The sequence below is a fragment of the Pithys albifrons genome, chromosome 2, assembly GCF_047495875.1.
Source record: "Pithys albifrons albifrons isolate INPA30051 chromosome 2, PitAlb_v1, whole genome shotgun sequence".
Lineage (NCBI taxonomy): Eukaryota > Metazoa > Chordata > Aves > Passeriformes > Thamnophilidae > Pithys > Pithys albifrons.
The window spans coordinates 103,354,173-103,377,629 of record NC_092459.1 but is presented as its reverse complement, the minus strand read 5'-3'; the positions used below and the strand labels follow the sequence as shown (position 1 = coordinate 103,377,629).

Here is a 23,457-nt window from a genome sequence, read left to right as displayed (position 1 = left end):
TGTCATTTATAATCTAGCCAAAGTACAACAAATTTTCCAATTCTCTCAATAAAAAATAAATAATAAAAAGTACCTACTTTTTCAACAAAACAAAATGCTGTAATTTTTCCTTCACTGTGTTAAAGTGGAAAGTAGTAGTACCCTTCAGGCTCATAAGGGTACACTTGGAGACCAGACATATTGGTTGCCTGTACCAGCTGCATATCTCAGTTTTTTTGTTTGCCTATTTATTAGCTGAATGGCAGTGATTTACACAACAATAATTAAAATCCAGATTATCAAAGTTATTAAGATAGCCATGTTATGGAGAAATCCTTCTTTTTCAAGTCAGAATTTCTCCAGATCTCTTGGGTTCAGAGGAGACAGGAAAATTCCTCTGGAAGCTGAGGTGCAAAGTAACTTGTGGAGATGATGTCTAATGAAAAGGAGATTGTCAGGTGTATAGCTCTCCATTTCTTTGAAAAGTTAGAAGCATATTCTTGTGATTCTAGAAATCCAGGACAGGGAATGGATGTTTCTGCTTCTGTGTTTTGTAGGGGTTTGGACTTTTGGTCCTTTTAGTGAGTCTGCTGATGTAAAAGTCTAACTCTTCTTGGGAAAGCAGGCAATCAACATGAATTCATCTTAGGATCACTTTTCTTTCTCTTATTTTAAGCCACATTTTACAAATTAGTGCTATTGACACAACTCTGAATTTTTACAGAATTAATTAATATTAGAGATTCTGGCTGCTATGGAAGTCATATCTGAACAATGACTATTTACTAAAAAAAAAAATCAATATTACTTAAAATTAGTTTCATATTAGTCTTAGTACTATTTCACATAGGAGTTCCCAAGTCAGTTCCTATGATTTTCAATTCTATTCCTGTTACAGAAGGGGAAAAAAGTAAACACTAATAACTCCAGATGAACAAGCCATTCTTTTCTCTACTGGTTTTACAAAGTTTTTGTTAAAAGGAATTTTCCATTGAAACAAGCTCTCTGTAATACAAACATTCTGCAAGGGAAAGTTTCAGTATTGTAAATTAATTAAAATTTCCCATTTTTTTCTTCCTTGTCCACTATACTAGCTTGTGGTGGACAATATTTTAAAAAGCAAACAATTTCAGTAATGAAGCCAAACTGATTTTTTTTCTCTGTGTTATTCAGAGTCACTGTGTGTGTACACAAGCTGTTGCAGTGATAGTCTAAGTTCTTCAAGTCTGTCCCCTACTTAGTGGCCAGACTACCTGGCTTCCCTGACTGTCACCTTCCTGTGAGGTTTTCTCAGGCTCAGCTACAGGAGTGTTCTGGGAACTGGGAAGCTACCTGAGAAAATGGGATAGCAGGCTTCTGAAAACGCTGATTTCCTTTTGTACTAGGTAGAATGAAGTCAAGATGTTGAAAGTGATTGTGTTAAGTGCGTCTGACTTGAAGCAAAATGCTCAATTGTATTCAGCTTAAAATGTTTGAAATTTTTCATGATAGCAGACATGTCAAACTGAGGTGAAAACAAATAAAGATTTACTAAAGTCACACAAGTAGTTTGTGGAAGTGAGTCTGCTGAATACCAACTCAGACTGTTAGGGTTTGAGTGCACTTAAAAAAATTCAGCGTGATTCAAGGAATGATATGACCGTACAAACCCACAGAAGCTGCACAATCTTTGCAAGTGCACATTTCTTGCAGTAAATACAAAGTAAATAACCTTGCACTCAAGTTTGCTTTAAATTGGCATGTATTAAAAGTTCACGATTAGCTTACCTACAGCAAAATCAATTGTCAAATTTGCCATGATTTCTGAAAATTTGTCTAAAAACGTTCAGCAGTGAGCTGACAAAGCAACAAACTTATTTTTCAAGCTCATTGACTTTAGTCCACGGCTAGCATCCCTTTAGTTCAGGGCCTTGGAGTAGATTCATAAAACTTTTAGTACCTTTAGCACATTTTCTGATAGTTATGATCCTCGGAGAACAGTACAAAAGCAAAACTGCACACATTAAAAATACAGAGACCTAGCTGACTTCTGGTTTTACCTGCTTTTAAAAGATACTCTTCTTTCATTATTTCCAAGAAGAAAGAAAATTACATGTCCTTAGGGCTGTTTGTGTTTCACTTGCTTAGATATATGACTTACAAAACTAAATTAAAGTGCAGCTGATTTTAAGTCATAAATGTTTGAGTAATATGTTGAGAAATGTCTCTAAGTTGTTAGACATTTCATAAAACAGTAACTAAATGAATAAAGGTTTTCCTTTCCAAGTTTTACCCTCTCAGGTGCTCAGAGTTCACATATAGTTGTAATTGAAATTTCAAAACCATTTTTTCAGGAAATATGGTTCAAATTAATATAGACCCAATTATTATCCAGCAAAGCACACTTGTAAATTTTGAGAGCAGGTGTATGTCTTCTACATATGGTTTGGTCTGGCAGAGAAGGCTAGAGACCAAGACATGCCACTTTAAATTTTACTGCTTTCTGATGGGTTTTTTTTCCCCTCTCCATCTTTGTGAAATTCAGTGCTGGTCCTCATTCTGTTTGTAGAGAATAGACTTTCACAAGACAGTAGTTATTATCAGCAGTAATCTTGGTAGAATTCTTAGATTTAATTAATCTACTAGATCTGTCTATTTTCTGCCCTCCAACCTGGATCCACTGACTCTATGTAGAAACTGATGTGTAACAGTTGATATCTCACAGCTTAAAAGAAATTAATGATGAGTATGTGCAACATTACACCCCAATATAAATAACTTGCTTAACGCAAAAGTAAGAGAAAGTTGAGAGAGAGGTAATACTGAGCAGCTCAGACCATGGTCAGGGGAAGCATATTCACAGAAAAGAGAATGGTGTCACAAACATTGTATCCTCAGAGCTAGATATTGTGCTTGATTCCTGGATTGGTTGTTTTTTATATCCTTCTATGGATTTTTCATCCCCAGTGAATTCACTGTGTATGCTGTATCTCCTTACTAGTGAGCTAGATCAATATTAAAGGCACTCTGTTTGCAGTTTGGTCATGTAGAGGGAGCCAGTAGAATTTTCAAAAATACCTTGCTTCAGTTTCTACATTTCTTTATATGTGCCTCTATGGAAACAGATTTAACATTATATTCCTATTATTCTTAAGAATATGAGCAAATCTATTCTATAGGTGAAATTAAGGCTAATGAGTGATATTAGCAACTTTAATCTCCTTTGTTTTAATTTCCAATATGTCATTTTTTTATAATAAAAAAAAATAAAAATACCCTAAACTAGCAATACACTACCCAAATTGTCCAAAGTAATTTTGCCCATAATAAAGCTATTGTGAGCTGGAACATTGTGGGCAGTGCAAGATTGACATATTTTGCTTGATGCAATTCAGTAAATGTGCTATTGTTGTGGAATTTTCTGTATAAGTCTGTTGGGAGGAAAATGCAGTGAACAAAATTTCTTTGACCTGTAATTAGACTTTCTCAAGTTGATTTACCAATTAGCTGTACATAATAACCTGATACATATTTTTTATCTTAAAAAGGTAATGTAGTTTTTCTATTGTAAAGAAACATGCATAGTCAGGGAATTTCGGGATGATACAGTCATTTAAAATACAAATCATGCACTATATTAGTTGACTTTTTAAATTCAAGGTTGCAAACTAGTGTTCTGAAAAAAACAAAAATTTTACTACAGCAAACCACCATAGAAAGGATAGCAAAGATTAAGATGCCTTTCCCTATATATCTTATGTTTTTGTATCTAGTTTTGAAGGAGTGTTTTCTAAATTTTTTGTGCTGTAGACTGCTATGTAATATAGATGCCTCTTGAGGTCTGTACCATGACTCTGAGACTGACTGAATGCTGGAAGAGAAGCCTAGATTAGAGCCATGCTGGGTTTACTCTAGAAAGCAGGATTAATTGAAATGGCACAGAGTTCTCTCATCTGACATAGGTATTTACAATAACATTGTCTCTGAGACACTCAGCTATCTATACATAGGAAGCTGAATTGTAAAGTATTTGTTATTTTAGCTAGAAGAAATCTTGGCAACCCTGACTTAAAGCAACATTCATTGTCTGTTAATTGAAGTGTTCTCAGGGTTTTGTCTTCTTGTCCAAATGTCTTTTTGTCTAAATGCCACTTAATATCGATAGCTGTAGTAGGCATAGTTTTCTTGTTAGCCATCCGGCGGAAACCACTGATCTCTTTTATGCTGACCAATAAACAGATAGTAGTGATTTGCCTGTATATAACTTTGGTTCCATAGGTAAGTATAGCATTCACTGAACCATTCAGTCTTCCTTTGCTAGACTCTATTTACTTTGTCCTTCTTTCAATATTTCGTTTTTGTTATCTACTTTTGATTGCAGAATTGAATGCTGCAAGCATTTTGGTATTTGCCTTGGTACTGGTGGATGGCATTGTAAGAAACAATAATAATTCAGGTATTTTGTTTAGACAACTAGTTTTGAATATGTTTTGGTATGATGCCAAAAGCTAGTACCTTGTTTCCAAATGATCTGTTTGTTTTTATGAAGTTCTGTTTAAATATTTGGTTAAAATAAAAGTACCATGGGATAGATATCTGTAAAACAAAAAGGTATGCATATTACCATTAATTGACCGACTTCTTTGAATTCAGCAAATCTTCAGAACTTGAATTAGGCTGAATAGACTCCTCACAAGATAGAAATCTCCAGAGAACATTTAGAATATTCAGCATGCTGAAAAGAATACTTTTCTGTTGGAGGTTCATACTTTTTTCCTTTACTTTTTAAAAGGACCAAAGTTCCAGCTGAGGTGCTGTCAGAAAAGTAAGCTCAACTTCAGGTGCCTGAGGAAACCTCTAACTTGTAATTTTTATGAGTTTACATTTCTATGACCTAGTTCATAATGAATTACATCATCAAGATATGTACCTATATCAAGTGACCGTCCAGTCTGAATTTTGCTATGTAAAAGGATGATTTAAATGGATGTGCAAATTTACTGGCATGATGGACTATGAGCAAATTGTGATAGCCATAAAAGTGCCAGTATTTTTTAATTTGGTACTATCCATTTCCTCTAGCAATGGATAAAATCAAGTAATTTAAGCATTTAAAACAGGAAAAGACCCGAACATAGACATTTATAATAAATTTCATACTTAAACAAGAAGAGATACTTAGTGAATGTCTTTCCAGTTTGTATCTTTTCTCAGAAAGGAAAGGTTTATGATTAAGGTATTAGTTTCTGAGAGAATCAGTAGGTCAGAAAGTGAGCCAGTGCTGGTTGTGTCCTGGCAAGAAAGAGATGGATGTATTCCAGGTGGAGGACAGCATGGTAATTAGAAGTGGAGGGACATAAGTTTGAAAGAGTAGTATCAATTCATAGAAAACAAAAAACCAAATTTTACCTTTTTTTTTTTTTTTTTTTTTGGATTAGGATTCCTGATTTTCTGCTTCCCAGAGAAATTAAACATATTTTTTAATAAAACTCAAAATAGCCTCCAGCCCAAAAAAAAGTGGCAATATGCCAGTTCTTATTTAAGTACACATATAAAAACACTTTCTGCTGGTATGATTTAAATAAAGTGGTGTCAGATCCGTGTCAAGTCAGCATAAGCCTGAAGAGCTATAAATTTATAGTAGATTCAGTATAAAGTAGAGAACTATAAACCAGGATACAAGAAGACTCTGAATGGTTGTGATCTCAATAACATGATGTTTAAATTAGTTTCAGGTCAATATATTTGAAAGTCAGTGAGGAAAGTACTAATATAAACTACGTTTGAGGTAGGCCAATGCCAGTTAGCAAGATTTGTTGAGTTTTCTTCTTCAGTTCTTGAACTCTTGCGTAGTTTCAAGGGATTGCTACATGTTTTTACGTTTAAGCATTTAGGCAATTTTCTCCTCAGTTCTCTGCTCACAAGCACTTTTGCTGCTTTAATATACAGAAGTATGTTCTTGACCAGGAAGCAGCTCAAGCACTGCATTTGCACAGGATTGGTGACAATCCATCGTTCCTCAGCTACCACTCCAGCTGCCATGGAAAACTGGTACTTTGCAGAGACAGACCATGATGGGACAGCAATACCCAGGAACCAAATCTTGCTATTTGATAGTTTATTGTCCTCTCTATGACAAAACAAAAGATCTTCTCTGTTAGAGATCAGCTTCAGGAAAGAACAGTCTCTTTTCAAGACAGTAGCTAGTAGGCAGCAAGGTAGCTAGTTTCAACAAGGCCAGGACTGTTTTCAGTGCACTGCTCCCATAGCGTGTTATACCCAGGTTTGTCCTTTTTATAGCCCTTTCATCATGGACCCCTTTAATTCCCTTTTGGATTGCGTGCAGTGTAAACAGACCATTTACAAGGAGTTCTGACCTGGTTTTTTCATTCAGAGTACTCTTGCAACGAAAATAGACTGATGCATAGTAAAACATACATTTAATTTTTACAACAGGAAGAGTTTGCAAGTCCCTAGCCATTAAAAGTTAATAGATATATTTGCCTGTGTGAATGTGAGCAGCCAAGTTGGATTTGATGTTTATATTCACTGAGGTACCTTTGCATGAATGGGATACTATAGAGGGTTCTTAATGTAAGAGTAAATTAAAATTGCATACGCTTTTTGGTCTTTTAGAAATCTGAAGTGAGATAAAGGAGACTAAGAAGTTCAACTACTTTAAAATAAAAAACAAAGGAATTGGACTAACAAATGAAGTACAAATATGTTTACAATACTATTAAATTATATGTATCTAGGCAGGCCTACTGACTCTCATTAAGTTTTTTGCTCATGTCATTTAAGCATTTTTTGTAAATCCCTCTGTTGTCTCCATTGCTAGTTAACTATTGCTTTCTATGAAGTGCCTAATAGAATATAGAGTAATAGAAATTGCTTAAGAGGTCTATATCACCACACTCAAAGAGAACATTATTCACTTAAGCTTTATGCAAAACTGGTCTTTCTCCTGCCATAGAAAGTAAACATGTAAGGCACAGAATTATTCAGGCAGCTGACACGTCTTCTCCTTCTGCTGGGTTCAAACATATTTCCTAGCTTAGGGTCTATATAGACACATAGAGAAACAGTATTATCAGATCTCACTGCCTCTGCCTTAGCTAATATTTTTGTTCCTGGACATCCCTTGGCATGCTCAAAATAGCAAAGGTTGAATATAAAAGCAGGGCAATAAACCATCAGGAATTAAAAAATGCTAATGAAAATGGAAAATATCTGAGATGAAAACTGTTGAATATGCTGAACAGCTACATCAAACTCAGTGTCCTTTTCCCTGTGTGAAGTCCTGAAGTCAGGAGGCCTTGATTTTAGAGAATGTCATGTGGTACCCATTTATTAACAGACCTCACCCATCACAGTTAGCCTGTGCTGGATGGAAAAGAATCCAGATAGAAATGTGAGAGAGTTTCAGGGCCAGTAGCATATCTCTTTCAAATCCGACACATGTGATACAGTCACCTGGAAGAGACACGGTAGAAGTAACAGGCTGACTCAGGGTAATCCTAACATTTTTCTGTCAAAAGTTATTTTATTATGAATCTCATTTCCAGAATCCCAAAATGGGTAAGGTTGGAAGGGATTGCAGTGGGCTCATCTGGTCAAACTTTCCTTCTCAAGTCCTGGCTCTCTGGGGAGGTCCCAGATGATTGGAGGTTGGCCAATGTCACCCCAATCCACAAAAAGGGCTGCAAGCAGGACCCTGGCAACTACAGGCCTGTCAGCCTGACCTCCGTGCCTGGCAGGGTTATGGAGCAGTTCATCCTGAGTGCAATCACACAGCACCTTCAGGGTGGACAAGGGATTAGACCCAGCCAGCATGGGTTTAGGAGGGGCAGGTCCTGTCTGACCAACCTGATCTATTTTTACGATCAGGTGACCCACCTGGTGGACGAGGGGAAGGCTGTGGATGTGGTCTATCTAGACTTCAGCAAGGCCTTTGACACTGTCTCCCATAATTTACTCCTGGAAAAGCTGGTAGCCCATGGCCTGAACAAGTGTACCCTCTCCTGGATTAGGAGCTGGCTGGAGGGTCGGGCCCAGAGAGTGCTGGTGAATGGAGCTGCATCCAGCTGGCGGCCAGTCACCAGTGGTGTTCCCCAGGGGTCTGTGTTGGGTCCAGTCCTGTTTAACATCTTTATTGATGATTTAGATGAGGGAATTGAGTCCATCATCAGCAAATTTGCTGATGACACCAAGTTGGGAGGGAGTGTCGACCTGCTGGAAGGCAGGAGGGCTCTGCAGAGGGATCTGGATAGACTTAAGAGATGGGCTGATTCCAATGGGATGAAGTTCAATAAGGCCAAGTGCCGGGTCCTGCACTTTGGCCACAACAACCCCCTGCAGTGCTACAGGCTGGGCAGAGTGGCTGGAAAGCAGCCAGGCAGAAAGGGACCTTGGAGTATGAATTGACAGGAAGCTCAACATGAGCCAACAGTGTGCCCAGGTGGCCAAGAAGGCCAATGGCATCCTGTCCTGTATCAAAAACAGCATGGCCAGCAGGACCAGGGAAGTGATCCTTCCCCTGTACTCTGCGTTGGTGAGGCCACACCTTGAGTACCGTGTTCAGTTCTGGGCCCCTCAGTTCGGAAAGGATATTGAGGTGCTGGAGCGAGTCCAGAGAAGAGCAACAAGGCTGGTGAAGGGACTGGAGCACAAGCCCTATGGGGAGAGGGTGAGGGAGCTGGGCTTGTTTAGCCTGGAGAAGAGGAGGCTCAGAGGTGACCTCAGCACTGTCTAGAACTACCTGAAGGGAAGTTCTAGCCAGGTGGGGGCTGGTCTCTTCTCCCAGGCACTCAGCAATAGGACAAGGGGGCACGGGTTTAAGCTCTGTCAGGGGAAATTTAAGTTGGATATCAGAAAGAAATTCTTTACCAAGAGAGTAATCAGGCATTGGAATGGGCTGCCCAGAGAGGTGGTGGATTTACCATCCCTAGAGATTTTTAAATGCAGATTGGACGTGGCGCTGAGTGCCATGATCTAGTAAATGGACTAGAGTTGGACCAAGGGTTGGACTCGATGATCTTGGAGGTCTTTTCCAACCCAGTCGATTCTATGATTCTATGATTCTAAGCAGTGTCTTTGCAGAGCGCATTGCACACTATCATGTACACATTTTTCTTGAATACATTCAGTGAGGGAGACTCCACAGCCTCCCTGGGCAATGCACATATTAAAGAAGTTCTTCCTTATTTTCAGTTGGAACTTCCTGTGCATTAGTTTGTGCCCATTGCCTCTTGTCCTATTGCTTGGCATTAAGAAAAGAGCCTGTCTTCAGCTTCTTGGCACCTACCCTTCAGATACTTACATACATTGATGAGGTCTGCTCTCAGTCTTCTCTTTGGGAGACTGCACAGGCACAGCTCCCTCAGCCTTTCCTTGTAAGAGAAATGCATCCGTTGACTAACTCTTCTTATTGCCCTCCACTAGACCCACTCCAGGAGCCCCATGTTTCTCTTGTACTGAAGAGCTTAGAACTTAATTGATAACTTTAGTTATTAGCAGCATTTATTCTGACACAGGAACTGAAAAACAGACCAGGGAGATCTCAATTTTATGAGAATGTAATTTGTTAATTGCAGATTAGCTTTACATTTTGGACAGTCACCACATATGTTTTGATTGATGGATTGGTTCAGTGTTTGATCAATCACCTATTCATATCAATGACAGTTCAAAGTCAGGATGTTTCTTTCTCTTCTGGGACAACAGTGCAAGGAAAAATTTCCATTATCCTTTTCTTATGAGAAATTTTTTCCTCAGTATTAAAGATATCCTGTTTCTTAGGCTTGGTTATTGCAAGTACATTGTGCTACATGTATGGTTTACTTCAAAAATGTTTGCTGTACTGCTGACAAAAATAGATTATAAAAGAGGTATCCATTAAATGAAAAAGGAAAGTATAGTCTGAAGATCCACTAACATCAGAAAGTACTGGATCTGAGTATTAGCAAGTCATCTAGAAGACCAGGTAATAGATGATGTTCTGAGAAGTTCTAATAAACAAACAGAAGCTGAACAGAGAAATTGACACGGGTTAAGAAAAATGTAACACACATGAAAACACATTTGACACTTGTTATTTTCCATCAAATTACTTTTAAAGAAGGAACAAAAGTTCAGTCTTGTAAATGCATGCTGAAGATCTTTTGGCTCAGTAATCCCATTTCTTAAAGGCCTGTATGTTTGAAAAAATGCATAATTAAAGCCATGCTGACTGTGCCTATTTATGAAAACCTAGTGCATTTAGATAGTTAAATATACATTAAAATTGTTTTAATGTAGTAGTTCTATATTTTGATGTTTGCTTATATTTGGTAATTTTCTTGCTTGGTGTGACATTTGGTGAGTTTTAACATTTGCCCAGCCAGTCTCTCTGTCTCTCTCTCTGTGAGGTTCACATGTAAACTGTTTTAAAGATTGCATAATGACTGTTTGACATATCCTACAGGCAAAGGTCCAGAAACCCTTTTTGCTGGCTATAACCTCAATGATAATGAGTGGCACACAGTGCGTGTGGTTCGGCGAGGAAAAAGTTTAAAGTTAATGGTGGATGACCAGCAGGCTGTGACAGGTAATGTGTCATTGTGACTCCATGTTACTGGGGGCAAACACCAAAAACTATTACAGAAACAGAATTTCTTTATCTGAAAGCAACAGATGCTTTTTTCTTGTATTGGGTAAGATTCAAAATCCATGTTATGTGTCTTGAAATATGGGTACAAGTGTGTTATTACACTTGATATTAATGTTGCTCTAAGGTTGCTATTGAAATTAATGAAAACCTTCATGCTGACTTAAATGAATGTTTTTATACAGTAATTGGAGAGAAGTAACTTGATACACCACTAATGAGAAGGCAAGTAAGATGCTTCTTTCAACGCATTGTTAGGGCTAAACTCTAAGCCATTGCTGTAAGAAAGAATTTAATAAATGTTTGAAGAATATTCTATTGTGTTCTAAATCTTGCATCAGCTGTCCTCAATAATTAAATATTAGGTAAAAATTACTAAAAATACCAGTTGGAATGGGAGAAAAAAAACCAACATGCTAACAGATGTTAGAAATATATTTCTATGTATGTATTATCAGAAAGGGTAATAGCACATTGATTTTGTTCTGTAAAGTTAATGCTTACATATGTGTTATTAATAGCAACAAACCTGGCTTCTGGCCCTGATTCCTTGCACAATAAAATGTGCCTAATTTTGTGTTAGCTATTTAGTATTTTCATTTGTTTTTGTGTAGCATTAAATAGCTTTTATCATTGGTTCAAAGTTAAAATGATAACAATTTAGGTAGTTTTTTAAAAGGCGTGCACCTTCTTTAATAAACCCTTTTTACCTCAGCAGAACACTGAAGGTCATGCCACTGGCAGGAAATTAATAGCTATGTATTCAATAGTTGCAAGAACATGTTTTTTATAATCAGGAATTACCCATAGATCTTCCAGAGGTGAAGTTTGTATATGTGATGATGCTTAGTGTCATTTTCCCAAGAATGTAGATAGCCTAAATAATTTATTTTCTTTTTGAAATCAAATTTATAGTATTGGAGGAAGTGTACTGAAAGATATTGTATTCTCACTGTTTCAATTGCCACCCAAATAATAAGGTATATTCTAATATAGAGGCAGATGCTTAGATCAAAATCTAGTGTCTAGATCCAAATGCATACTTCTTGGATTCTTCATGGCAGATTTCTAATTTACAGAAAATGCAGGTTACAAAACCAACAAGAATTACTTGTTTTGTCCTTTGGATTCAGTCCAAACCGCTCAATGCAGCTTCAGAAAAGTAAAAAATATATAGGAATGATTGAGATGATAACAGGAGGTTTCAATCATATATATAGTCTAGACAGGTAATAAGTATAGAATGCAGGACTTTACATTCTTTTAATCATTCTTGTGGATAACTGTAGTTCTTATCAAATATCATGGTCTTAGGAAATAGCTGAAACACTGGAACAGACTTCCTAGAGGAGGAGTCGGTCCACTTATCCTGTCCGTGTTTAAGAGGTGTTTCTGTAATGCACTTGATAACATGCTTTAACATCTGGTTAGCTGTGAAGCGGTCAGGCAGCTGGACTAGGTGACCAATATAGATCGCTTCCAGGTGAAATATTCTGCTCTAGTCCAGTCTACTCTACTCTGTTTTATCTGCCAAAGCCAGTGAGACTGTTCAGTTTCCTCCTGATTAATCAGAAGTGCTGCCTGTGGGTCCAGCTTTCTGGTACAACACTTGTATTATTCCCACATCCCGGTATCTGTATCAGAAATTAGCCAGTTGACTCGAAATCCCACTCAGTTCTTCAAGTTGGAAGTTACCTACATTTGCATAATACACAGTTGTTTAATGTTCATCCAAAGGGAGAAAGTCATCCCAGTATTTTGGAGGGAAAATGTCTTCCTAAAATTCCTAAACTCCCTGCAGGAATCTGTGTGGCCAATATATGGCCTCCTCCACCAATAAGGAGAGAACTGGCATAAGAGAAGGAACAGAGGGAACTTGAGAGTCTGATAACATGGGGAATCTGCTGTTAGTAATCTTTATTGTCGTGTAAGTGCTGTAATCTTTTTGTTTGATTGGTTTGTTTTGTTTTTGTTATTTTGTTTTTGTTTTTCAACATTGAGTGTTTTCAAAGTCTAGTAGAATTTAATGTGCAGTAGCTTTGAATTTCCTGAAAGAATATGGGAAGAGTTGCCATATCAGATTGTAGTGCACTTGCTTGAAATTACTTAGAAGTTTTCTTCAGAAGTCCCAACAATCAGAAATTTGGTTAAAATATAATCCATTGATTTTTCATATGAAAGGTTATTATAAATGTTATAAGAGGAATATGGAAGAAAACTGACTTCCTATCAAAAATTCCAGCTTCCCCCTGCCACTCATTGTGTCTTCCTTTTTTTATTCTATTTCCTATGTCATATTAAAAAAAACAAAAACAAAAACAAAAACAAAAACAAACAACAGATCCAGAAAGCTTAGGCTGAAGAGGAAGCCATTAAAATTCAACCTGACTTTCCAGTATTTAAAGATTATAAAATGTCACTTATTCATCCATGAATTGAGCTTATTTATCTTTGACAAATGCATAATGTGTGCATGGATAAATAATATAACTCAGAATCATAACTATCTTTCATCAGAAGCCAGGCAGGTTGTTTGGAACGTTTTACTCATCATACAAGATTTTAAATACTTGCACTCTGTTTTATTTAAATGTATAGAAAATAAAAGTGGATTGAAGGAGATCACTGAAGTTGAATAACAGAATAGATACCTAGCTTATGGTTATGAACAGAAATTCAACTGGCCTTTTGTATTATGTTCCATAGTGTTGCAATAAGCAATGCATTTTTTTGCATGAACACAATAATTTTAAAAAAATAAAAGAACAAAAAACCAACAAAGCAAACCAAAACAAACCAAAACCCAATCAACCAACCAAAAAAAACCCCAAAACTACCAAAACAAACCAAAACCCCCCCATAAAACTCCAGATGCTCCACCTTGTAAGTACAAACTCTCTCTCATTTGCTTCATTGTTGTATTTGCAAATCCTGCAGAGCACTACGTGAAGTCTAAAGGTCTTGTTCGAATGTTTGTAGAACTGAAATATTAGAGGGAAATTGGGGATGTTAGCTCATATTCTGGAACTTTTTAATTACTGTGCTCAAGAAAGAAATACATTTAATGTAGTGGGTATACTGTGCTACAGGCCAAAGCTTAGTGGATTTTTGCCGTGACATTAATGCATTGCCATCTGAAGTGATGTAAGACTGGAATATATAATGTTCCCCTCTAAACATGATCTTCAGCTCTTTGGCTGGTATGCAACATGCAGCTCTTGTCCTTGCAACAAATATAAATTTGGCATTTTTCAAGACAGCTCCCTGACTCATTATAAGGAGGAACCCACTTTTGCTTAATACATCAGGGAAAATAGTATCTTCAGAACTGATGTTTGGCAACCAGAACATCAAGACAACTGTCCTTGGGATTCAAGGTGCCTCTTGCAGTGCACTGCAGATCCCATATGGTGTTCAATGGAATCTGTAGAATAAGTTTTCATATAGAAATCATCCTAAAGCTAAGTAAGCTACTGGTAAATATTTATCATAAATTTTTAGAGCAATTTTTGAGCATGTGTGGTCTGAATGCTGTTAAATTTTCAGAGCTATTTTCACTGTAACTTCACTTATGCCTGTACTAGTATCTCAGGGCTGAGACTTAAACTGTTGGTGAATTCGTCTCCCTGGGCAAAGCCCAAATATCTACATTTATCTTTCCCTTGTCTTTTCCCCCTTCACACATATATACACAGGCAGTTGCTTATGAAACCTATGAAGGTACAGCTGTGTGAGTCTGCCACCAGGGTTTCTGCATCACTGATAAATGTGTGCAGCCTTGGGCAGAGCACACACACTTCTCTTGGAATAGTATGTTTAGGGAAAGACAGAGGGAACTTGGCTTGTCAACCGCTTCATACTACCACTGTGGCAACTGCAGTTTTGTGCCAGTATTTAGGCCAGCTTGGCTAGGTCTGCTCTTCACCTTCTCTGTACTCCATGAGAGACATGAAACAACTAAAGAACTGGGAAATCTAGTCCCTCGTTTGCAAAAGATATGTTGAGTGGTGAAATTGATTAGTAATAAAAAGCTGTTTTGTCACCATACCTACGCAATGTGACAAGGAATCAGCCTTGTGATGATACTGCCCTACTTCTTTAAAATAAGCATGGAAAAAATCTAAGTTCTGTCAGAAAAGGGAACTCTTCGGTGGACAAAATTTTGATGTGCTGGTTAAGGTACTTATTAACTAACTTAAAAACCTACCTTACCCATATGCAGTGTATCCTGATAGTGTTGACCCTTTTCTTTCAGATGAGCTATACAGTCAGCAAATTTCAGTCTGAGAGAAACTCAGAGGTAGCTGTGGTGCTTGCTTTTGGCCACCTCTCTAATGTAAACAATTACCTTGTTATTTTCAGGATTACAAGAAGCTGGTTTACACCCTTGCTGCAGGCTTTCTGCTCTGGCCATCTGTTTTGTCCCTTCCATTATAGTTTATCCCCGTGGTACAAAGCTCAGTATCTTTCAAGCAACTGTCCAACCATGCAGCACAGTGTTTTGCCGCAGAGCCAGCATTAATGTACCAAAGACAGCTGAAACAGGAATCTTTCCTACTTCTAGCTAAATCATGCACTTTTAAGCAAACTACTTGGAATAATACCCCTCACGCTTTTATGTCTCTCTGATGAAACTGATTGTTGGTTTGCTCTGAGATTGACCTTTGTGATCCTCATGTGAAGTAATTGCACTTGCTTATAGTAAAACCCCACATCTGGTTAAGCATAATCAAAGTGAGGGATTTTGTTAGCAGTGCAGTGTGCTGTGGTATTGTGTTTCAGTTTAGAAATCTTCCTGTTGGCCTTATTCAAACATACTGAACTTAGTGGAAAGGCTCATGGATTTACCAATAATTTAGATGATTGGAGCCAAGAATTGGCCTTGCACATTCTGAAAAGTGTGAAATTGATGCAGATACTTAATCACATGATGTGCTTTTTGACCTCCTATTTCAGATGCTAACATGTGTTTTATTGTTGCTGTTTAAAGGTCAAATGGCTGGTGATCACACACGATTGGAATTCCACAACATAGAAACAGGAATAATAACAGAACGGCGCTACCTGTCTTCTGTGCCTTCTAATTTTATCGGGCATCTACAGAGTCTGACATTTAATGGCATGGCATACATTGACTTATGTAAAAACGGAGACATCGATTATTGTGAGCTAAATGCAAGATTTGGGTTCAGGAACATCATAGCAGACCCTGTAACCTTTAAAACAAAAGCAAGTTATGTTGCACTGGCTACACTACAAGCGTATACATCTATGCACCTTTTTTTCCAGTTCAAAACCACCTCTCTGGATGGATTGATACTTTATAACAGTGGCGATGGAAATGATTTCATTGTGGTTGAATTAGTAAAAGGGTATGTATGGATTAGCATAATGACAAAACCAGTCTATTCAAAATGTATGTACAGGAGAAATACAAGGGAAAGTTTAAGATACAAATCTTTATCTGACCAGGTATATATGATTGATAAATGTTTCTTCATGTTAAACTTCATATGTTTTATTGTGATTCTTTCTTTCAGATGAAGCTAGATGCCTGAAATATATTAAAGTAAATAATAGGTATAACTTCTCTCGTGTTTAGCACAAAGAAGTACTACTTTGTAGCTTCCTCTTGTTCTCTCTCTACATAGGTATGCATGTCTTGGTACTCGGTGAGCTTGTTACTTTCCAGAAACTTGGAACTACATCACAACTCATCTAAACCAGTGGCAATTTTTCTGAATGATAGTTGCTTCCCCATCTGGCATTTGTTGTTGTCTTCTGGTTTTACCAGCAGTATTGAGGAATACAAGCAAATAGAAAATATTAGACATATTAATTAGTGCCCCCTTTCCATGTAAAGAAAGATAAACTTTTCCAATATTTTCTCCTTTCCCAGATATTTACACTATGTGTTTGACTTGGGAAATGGTGCCAATCTCATCAAAGGAAGTTCTAATAAACCTCTGAATGACAACCAGTGGCATAATGTGATGATATCAAGGGATACCAACAATCTCCACACTGTAAAGATTGACACTAAAATCACAACACAGAGCACGGCAGGAGCCAGAAATTTAGATCTCAAAAGTAAGTACAAATATTCTTGTATAATCTACAGTGAGGGTCATTACAGAATGATAAAATAAATTATGTATGTAAAGTACAATTTTATTTTGTAATACCATGTGAAGTCTTTTATTTTATAATAATGAATATGATTATAAGATGTTTCATCATCTTAACCTGATGATGTACGTTCAGTAGTAGTTCTGCACATGCAGGTACAACTTCAAATGTATGAAAATGCTGTGGGGGGGAAAAAGGAGGAAATTATAAGAACACAGAGTGGCTTATATGAACCAAAAGATAAGTGGGGGACTAAAGGAGGCCTGCAACATCTATGTAAAAAGCATGATTTTTAAATGAACAAAAGTTACATAAATGGCATGTGAAAACCATAGCCCAAGCTTTACGTTATGAGTACAGAGGCTTCACAGAACTGCTGATCTCTATGTTAGAGAATTGGGGAACTCTTTCACCTCTCCCGCACTGTTCAGTATTTCTCATGAAGGCTACCTTTTTCTGGGAAAAGGGATGGAATCCATTGGTTTAATATCATAATCTGTCTTCTAAGTGAAGTTATCTTATGTAGCAGTCCTTCAAATCAGTCATAAATACAAGTTGCAAGATATATTGAACTTTAACCACACTCACCTGAATATGCAGTGTTATAATTTCAGTTGCCGGTGGGATAAACTTTTTTTTATAGATATAAACTTACATGTTATAGATCCAGCTAGTTTCTTAAGGTCCATTTTGATAAATCAAACTGATATATATATATATATATATATATATATATATATATATGTATATTTTAAAGTAAATGAGAGCAATCAGTTCTAAGGATGGGTTTCTGAAAAGCTAATTAGATTCAGAGGAAAATATCTTTTTGAAAGGATGTATAAGTATACTTTTAAAATACTGACTACCTAATCAGAAATAAGAATATATGTTCTGGTCATGTGGAAAAGTATTGTGTATTTTAACATTCTTTAAAAAAGTTCTTGACAGGAAAACCAAAATTTCATAGCAGTCAAAGAAATACAGTATTTCAAAAGACAGGATGTTCAAAGAAGAAATTAATATTCTATCAAGAGCTTATTCCTTGCTGGATTTTCTTTTAACTACCTCTGAGTCACAGATAATGAATGAGCTGACCTTGGTAATTATTCTAGATTTTGTGTTATTTTACATGTTTGCCTCACTTGAAAGTGCTTATTAAGATTATAAGAGAGACTGTGAAAACAGTATCTTGATATGTCATAATCCTCAATACGAGATTCTTTAATTTATAAACGTAGCATTTCTGATAAAGCCTTTTTGGGTGGCTCACACACCATTCCTAAAATTTATTTTAAATTTGCATCATGTTATTTCTCATCTTTGCATTCTGTTATATATAGTCAATGTTTACTGAGGCAGTGTAATATTTCAGTGGTATTTTTGATACTTAGTGAAAGTGTCCACCTTATTCTTCCTCATTTTTTATGATGGCAAGTTCTATTTGCATATGTTTATGTATTTAATATGTTTGGGTTTTTTCCTAGCAGATAAATTAGACATGGGGAGGAAAACTAATTCTGTTACGAGCTGACAATTCAGTTAACACAGTCATTTTATTCTACATAATTTTCAAACCAATTGTGGTGTTTTTGTACATTGCCTTACTTAAGAAAAATGAAGTTGGCGCCATGTCCTTACTAGAAGCACTAGAGAGCGCTGTGATCTCACTGAATGTGCTGCTCAGTGCAGTCCCGGGGAAAGCTCATCAGCAAGGACAACCTACAAAATCCAACATTCCTTTGTTTTCTGTACTTTGAAAATTCTGCTTTTGCTTTACACTTTTGAAGTAAAACTGTATCCATAGTGGTTGCATTTTCTAACCTTGAATTCCTTTGGAAATAAGAAATGAGAAGCATGAAAAAGCATACTGAGATTTGAAACGAGGAAGAGGAATTGTATTAGTTGCTGAATTTCTGTAATCCACCACCCAGGGATGGTGTATAGTAAAAGAATAAAAAGCCTGACATACTCAATGCAGGAATATATAGCAAGCATCCTTCTGAAGTGGGTGTAGTATGCTCAGGTCCTCAGCCTTTGTCTTCTCCTGACAGTTATTTGGGGGGGGCGGGGGGGGGTAGGATGGGGTGTGTTTTTTGGTGGGGGGGGGTTGGGGTTTGATTTTTTTGTTTGTTGTTTGGTTTTTTGGTTTGTTTTTTTTAATGTATCCTACTGTATTTTGTTCAGTTAGCTTCCCTTAAAAATGGCACAGTATATATCATGAGACTTTTGGCTGGATTTTTTCAGGGGAGGTGGTGGAGGATGTTCAAGCTGATACAGTTTAGCCAACAGGCTACAAAGGAGAAAAAATGCCGTTAGTTTCTATTTTTTCTTCCTTTGTGTTCAGTTGGAATGCTCTCCTATGGTTTCTTCTTTATTTTATGTCAGTGTTTCTTACAATGACATGTTTCTGTTATGCTATAAGCACTCCATACACTTTCCTGATAGAAGTAGTAACAATTAATTCATTGTCCTATATTATTTTAGAAAATTCAAAATTACACTTCCCGCTGCTGGTATCAATAATTCTGCTTAATCAGAATTAAAATTAGGTAAAATATAAATGTGTACAGATAATATAGAATTTGCAGCCTTTCTGAGTAATTGTAGAGTTACCAGATTTCTGATGGTGAAATCCAAGTTAATCTTGGAAAGATAAAGTCCATATATGGAGTTTTTTGCAAATGCACAATGAATTCAGTGTGGCGATAAGACACAGATTGTTTTGTAGAGCCTGCACAGCATTAAAGTTCTCTCAGAAAGCAGACAGCTGCCATAAAAGTATATGTTTCCTTTTGGCTGTAGCATTGGGCTATATAACATTGTCAGTTTGTTATTATAAATGTTGTTTCACTGCATAACCTCTGGTACAATTTCAGCAGGTACCTGTGCAAACACTTATATTAAATTCTCCAGCTTAATTATTGCTGTAATTAGATGGGTAAATTACAAGTTGGAGACAAACAAATGAGTAAAAGTAATTCTGTCTTTGGATCCCAAGAACTGTGTTCATTTTCCTAGCAGAGAAAATTAGCAAGGTGTACTTGGGTGCAGTTCTAGCAGATAACCCATAAAGACAAATGAGTCTTAACAGCAAAGGCAATGCAGCTCAAGCCTGCCAACACTCAGTTACACAGCAGATTTCCTTTCATATATTTCATGAGCAGATTTCTTGTCCTGCTTTCAGTATAGCTCAGATGGTTAGTGTGACTGCAATTCAAAGCCTTCACAGACCAAAATAGGTGGAGTGAATTTCTGCTTGCTGTACTTAATGCTGTGCTCTTATGGTCTGGGGGGTTTAGTAGCCTCAAAGGGACACAAAATTACAAGTGAAAGTGGAATTCGACTTCTATGATGGAGTGATGGAGTGATTACATCAGTGGACAAAGAAAAGATTATAGATGTCATTTATCTGGAAATTTGTAAAGCCTTTGACATAGACCCTCTCCAGCATTCTTCTGTCAAAATTGGAGAAGGATGTGAACTGTTAAATGGATAAGAAAGTGGTAGGACAATCGCATCCAGAGGGTAGCAGTCTGGCTCACAGTACCAGTGCACTTCAGTGATGTGGTGTCCCTCAAGAGTTCATGTTTGGACCAGTGTTATTTAATGTGTCTTCATTAATGACAGAGATGAAGGGATCAAGTGCACCCTCAGCATATTTGCAAATGACACCAAGCTGAATGGTGCTGTTGATACACTTGAAGGACAGGATGCCATCCAGAGGGATCTGGACAAGCTCAAGAAGTGGGACCATGGGAATCTCATGAGGCTTAACAAGACCAAGTTCAAGGTGCTGCACCCAGGGCAGGGCAACCCCTGCTATCAATCCAGGCTGAGGAAGAACAGATACAGAGCAGCCCTGACCAAGGAAGACTTGTGGCTACTGGTGGATGAAAGACTGAACATGATCCAACAGTGTCCACTTCCAGCCCAGAAAGCCAGTTTTGACTTGGGCTACATCCAAAGCAGTGCAGACAGCAGGTTGAGGGAGGTGATTCTGCTGCTGTAGTCCCCTCTGGTGAGACTCCACCTGGAGTGCTATGGCCAGGTCTGGGTCCTCCAGCACAGGAGGGACATCAGCCTGTTGGAGCAACTACAGAGGAGGGCCACCAAGATGATTGGAGGGATAGAGCACTGCTCCAACAAGGAAAGGCTGAGACAATTAGGATTGTTTACACTGGAAAAATGAAGACTTTAGGGTAACCTAACTGTAGCCTTCCAGTACCTGAAGGGAGCCCACAAGAAAGAAGGAGGGGGCCTTTTCACAGTGACATGTAATGTCAGCAAAAAGGGAAATGGATTCAAACTAGTAAAGAGTAGGTTTATTTTAAATATTGGGAAGAAATTATTTGCTGTCAGGATAGTGAGGCACTTAAACGGGTTGCCCAGAGAAGTTGTGGATCCCCCATTACCTGGAACTGTTCAAGGCCAGGCTAAATGGAGATCTCAGCTACCTGGTCCAGTGAAAGGTACCCCTGTCAATGGTAGGGGGGTTGGAACTAGAAGATCCTTAAGGTCCCTTCCAACTCAAACCATTCTATGATTATATGAGCCTTGTTCTTCACTGTTGCCAAAGAAAAGTTGTCTCACATGCTCAGACTGTAGGTTTTGCAATATCTATAATGTCTTTTCTCTCTCCACATTTTTTTTCCTGTGGCACGGTGTGCTGGTTTAAAGGTAAACCAACAGGAGAAATGAACGCAACACAAAAGAGATTATAAGTCAGAGTTACAATTTAATAACAATATTACAATAAATGCAATTGCACAAAGAGAAAAGTTGGTTTTAAGCCACAAAAACCCAGAAGTATAACCCAGCACCCTGGGGCACAAGCACAGAGGGGTTTGTTAGTCCCGGGGCTGAAACCTATGTGGTTCCCCCAAATCCAAAGTAAAAGTCCAAAGTGGAAAACCTGGTGGTACAGCTGACAATTTCAGTCTGGTGGAGAGTAATGGTTGCAGGCTGGTTGAAAGTGGTGGTCTCCTCCTGTTGAGGTGTTGGTCCTCCTCTTGATCTGACGAGATTGTTCCCTGAGGCCTTCTTACCCCAAGATATGTACCCCCAGGTCCAGGTGAGAGCACCCAGTCCCTCCCCCAGGGCAGGGAGTCACACAAAGAGTGATTAACTCTGTGAGTCATGGGGCATTTTGGAATCGTTGATGGCCCATTAGCAGACACGCCCCCTCAGGCTGTATGTGAAGGTGCTAACGACTCCCTAGAGGGGAGTTATCACAGCTCTTATCTCACAGATGTCTTTCACACCCTGAGGGGTCAGATGTGCCCTGGGATGCTGCAAATGGTCCATTGTCCTTGGGAAATGAATAGAGGGGGTAGATACATAGCTTTGATCACCCCCACACAGTGATAAACTGGTCCCACCTGCTGAACTGGGACACGTGGGAAACTGTAGTTCTGTCAGAAATTATAAGTATTTGAAGCTGCTTGATCTACTTTCAAGGAGGAGGACATCCTCAAGCATATTTTGTATCCACTAACCTACTAGGGTTTGATCTTCCTTTTGCTTCTCTCTTACATATATAGGAATTATTTTAATCCCCAAAGTCTTCATACACTTTTTTTTCAGAGGGTAAACACAAAAACCTACAAAAATCCAATCAGAATTCTCTGGAAATATCCATTAGAAAATTAAAATACTTTAGCATTTTAATTGTTTATACATTGAAAAGAGAAGTTGAGATACTGCACTCTTACAAAATGAGAAAATAAGGAAGACTGCTAATATTTTACATTTAACAATAAGTAAAAAATGTTTATATAAATTGGTAGTTTCAGTACATTTGTATTCTATCCTATTTTAAAATAGGATACAGGATATCCTGTATTCTCCAGGATGATTTGTAGTCATCCTAGTTTTGATATTGGGCTATTTTCTTTTTAAAGGGAAATCACCATTATGAAAAAAAAACCTGGCACAACTCAACATTTTTGGGTTAACTTTTGCTGTCTGTGCATCATTTCATATGTTCTTTAGACTTGCTTTTTTGAACTGACATTCATATTTCCAGCATGTCTCACTGTCATCATCTTGCACATGGCCTTCCCAGATGTCAGTTTTAGAGTCCATTGTAAGTTATGTTATTCCTGTGCTGTTATATCACTGCATCCTCAAAAAATGCTATTCATATTAGAGCATACATGAGAATCAACCTCCTTGGATTAAGAAAACCTGTCCAGATCTCTTGTTATCTCTTTTATTTCTCTAGCTCTTCACTGGCCCCTGGCTTCTTCTATTCCCCTTGTGAGACAGAGCTGCTGCTGCTATATATGTTTGCTATTTCCTTTGCTGTTTTCTCCAATAATGAAAACAGACTAGTCTGAAAGATTTTTTTAAAAAGCAGTCATGTTCATTTTTTATATCACCTCAATGGTTTTACAAATGCACTGAGTTATAATTCTTCCATGTACAAAAATATTTGCTTGACAATTAATTCAGCATTGTAAACTTTTAATGCAACTAACTAAATTATCAGTAGATCTACTAGCCTGGCATATTCATTGATGATTCATAATACTCCCTTAATCTATTGATATTTCATTTGCCTGTCAAAGGAGGTTATTCATGCTGAGCTAAATTAGTCTTGATCATAAAGAAGGTTTCCTGTTTCAGCAATGGAAATTGAAATAGTTTCAATTTCATGCAATATTTCTTGCTGTTGAGCAAATTACTATTGTTGTTTCAGTGTATGTTTTTCTCTATATTGC

The 23,457-nt window shown here is 37.5% G+C and overlaps 1 protein-coding gene across 33 annotated transcripts in view; it reads left to right on the top strand.

Annotated features, from left to right (window-relative positions):
- NRXN1 (neurexin 1) overlaps positions 1-23,457 on the top strand; it is a 726,520-nt gene that overhangs the window by 331,159 nt on the left and 371,904 nt on the right. For all 33 annotated transcript variants that reach the window (XM_071580693.1, XM_071580684.1, XM_071580616.1 and 30 more), the window contains 3 exons: positions 10,424-10,546; positions 15,597-15,978; positions 16,506-16,696. In XM_071580693.1, the coding sequence (XP_071436794.1) occupies positions 10,424-10,546; positions 15,597-15,978; positions 16,506-16,696 (696 nt within the window). The remainder of the gene's footprint in view (positions 1-10,423; positions 10,547-15,596; positions 15,979-16,505; positions 16,697-23,457) is intronic.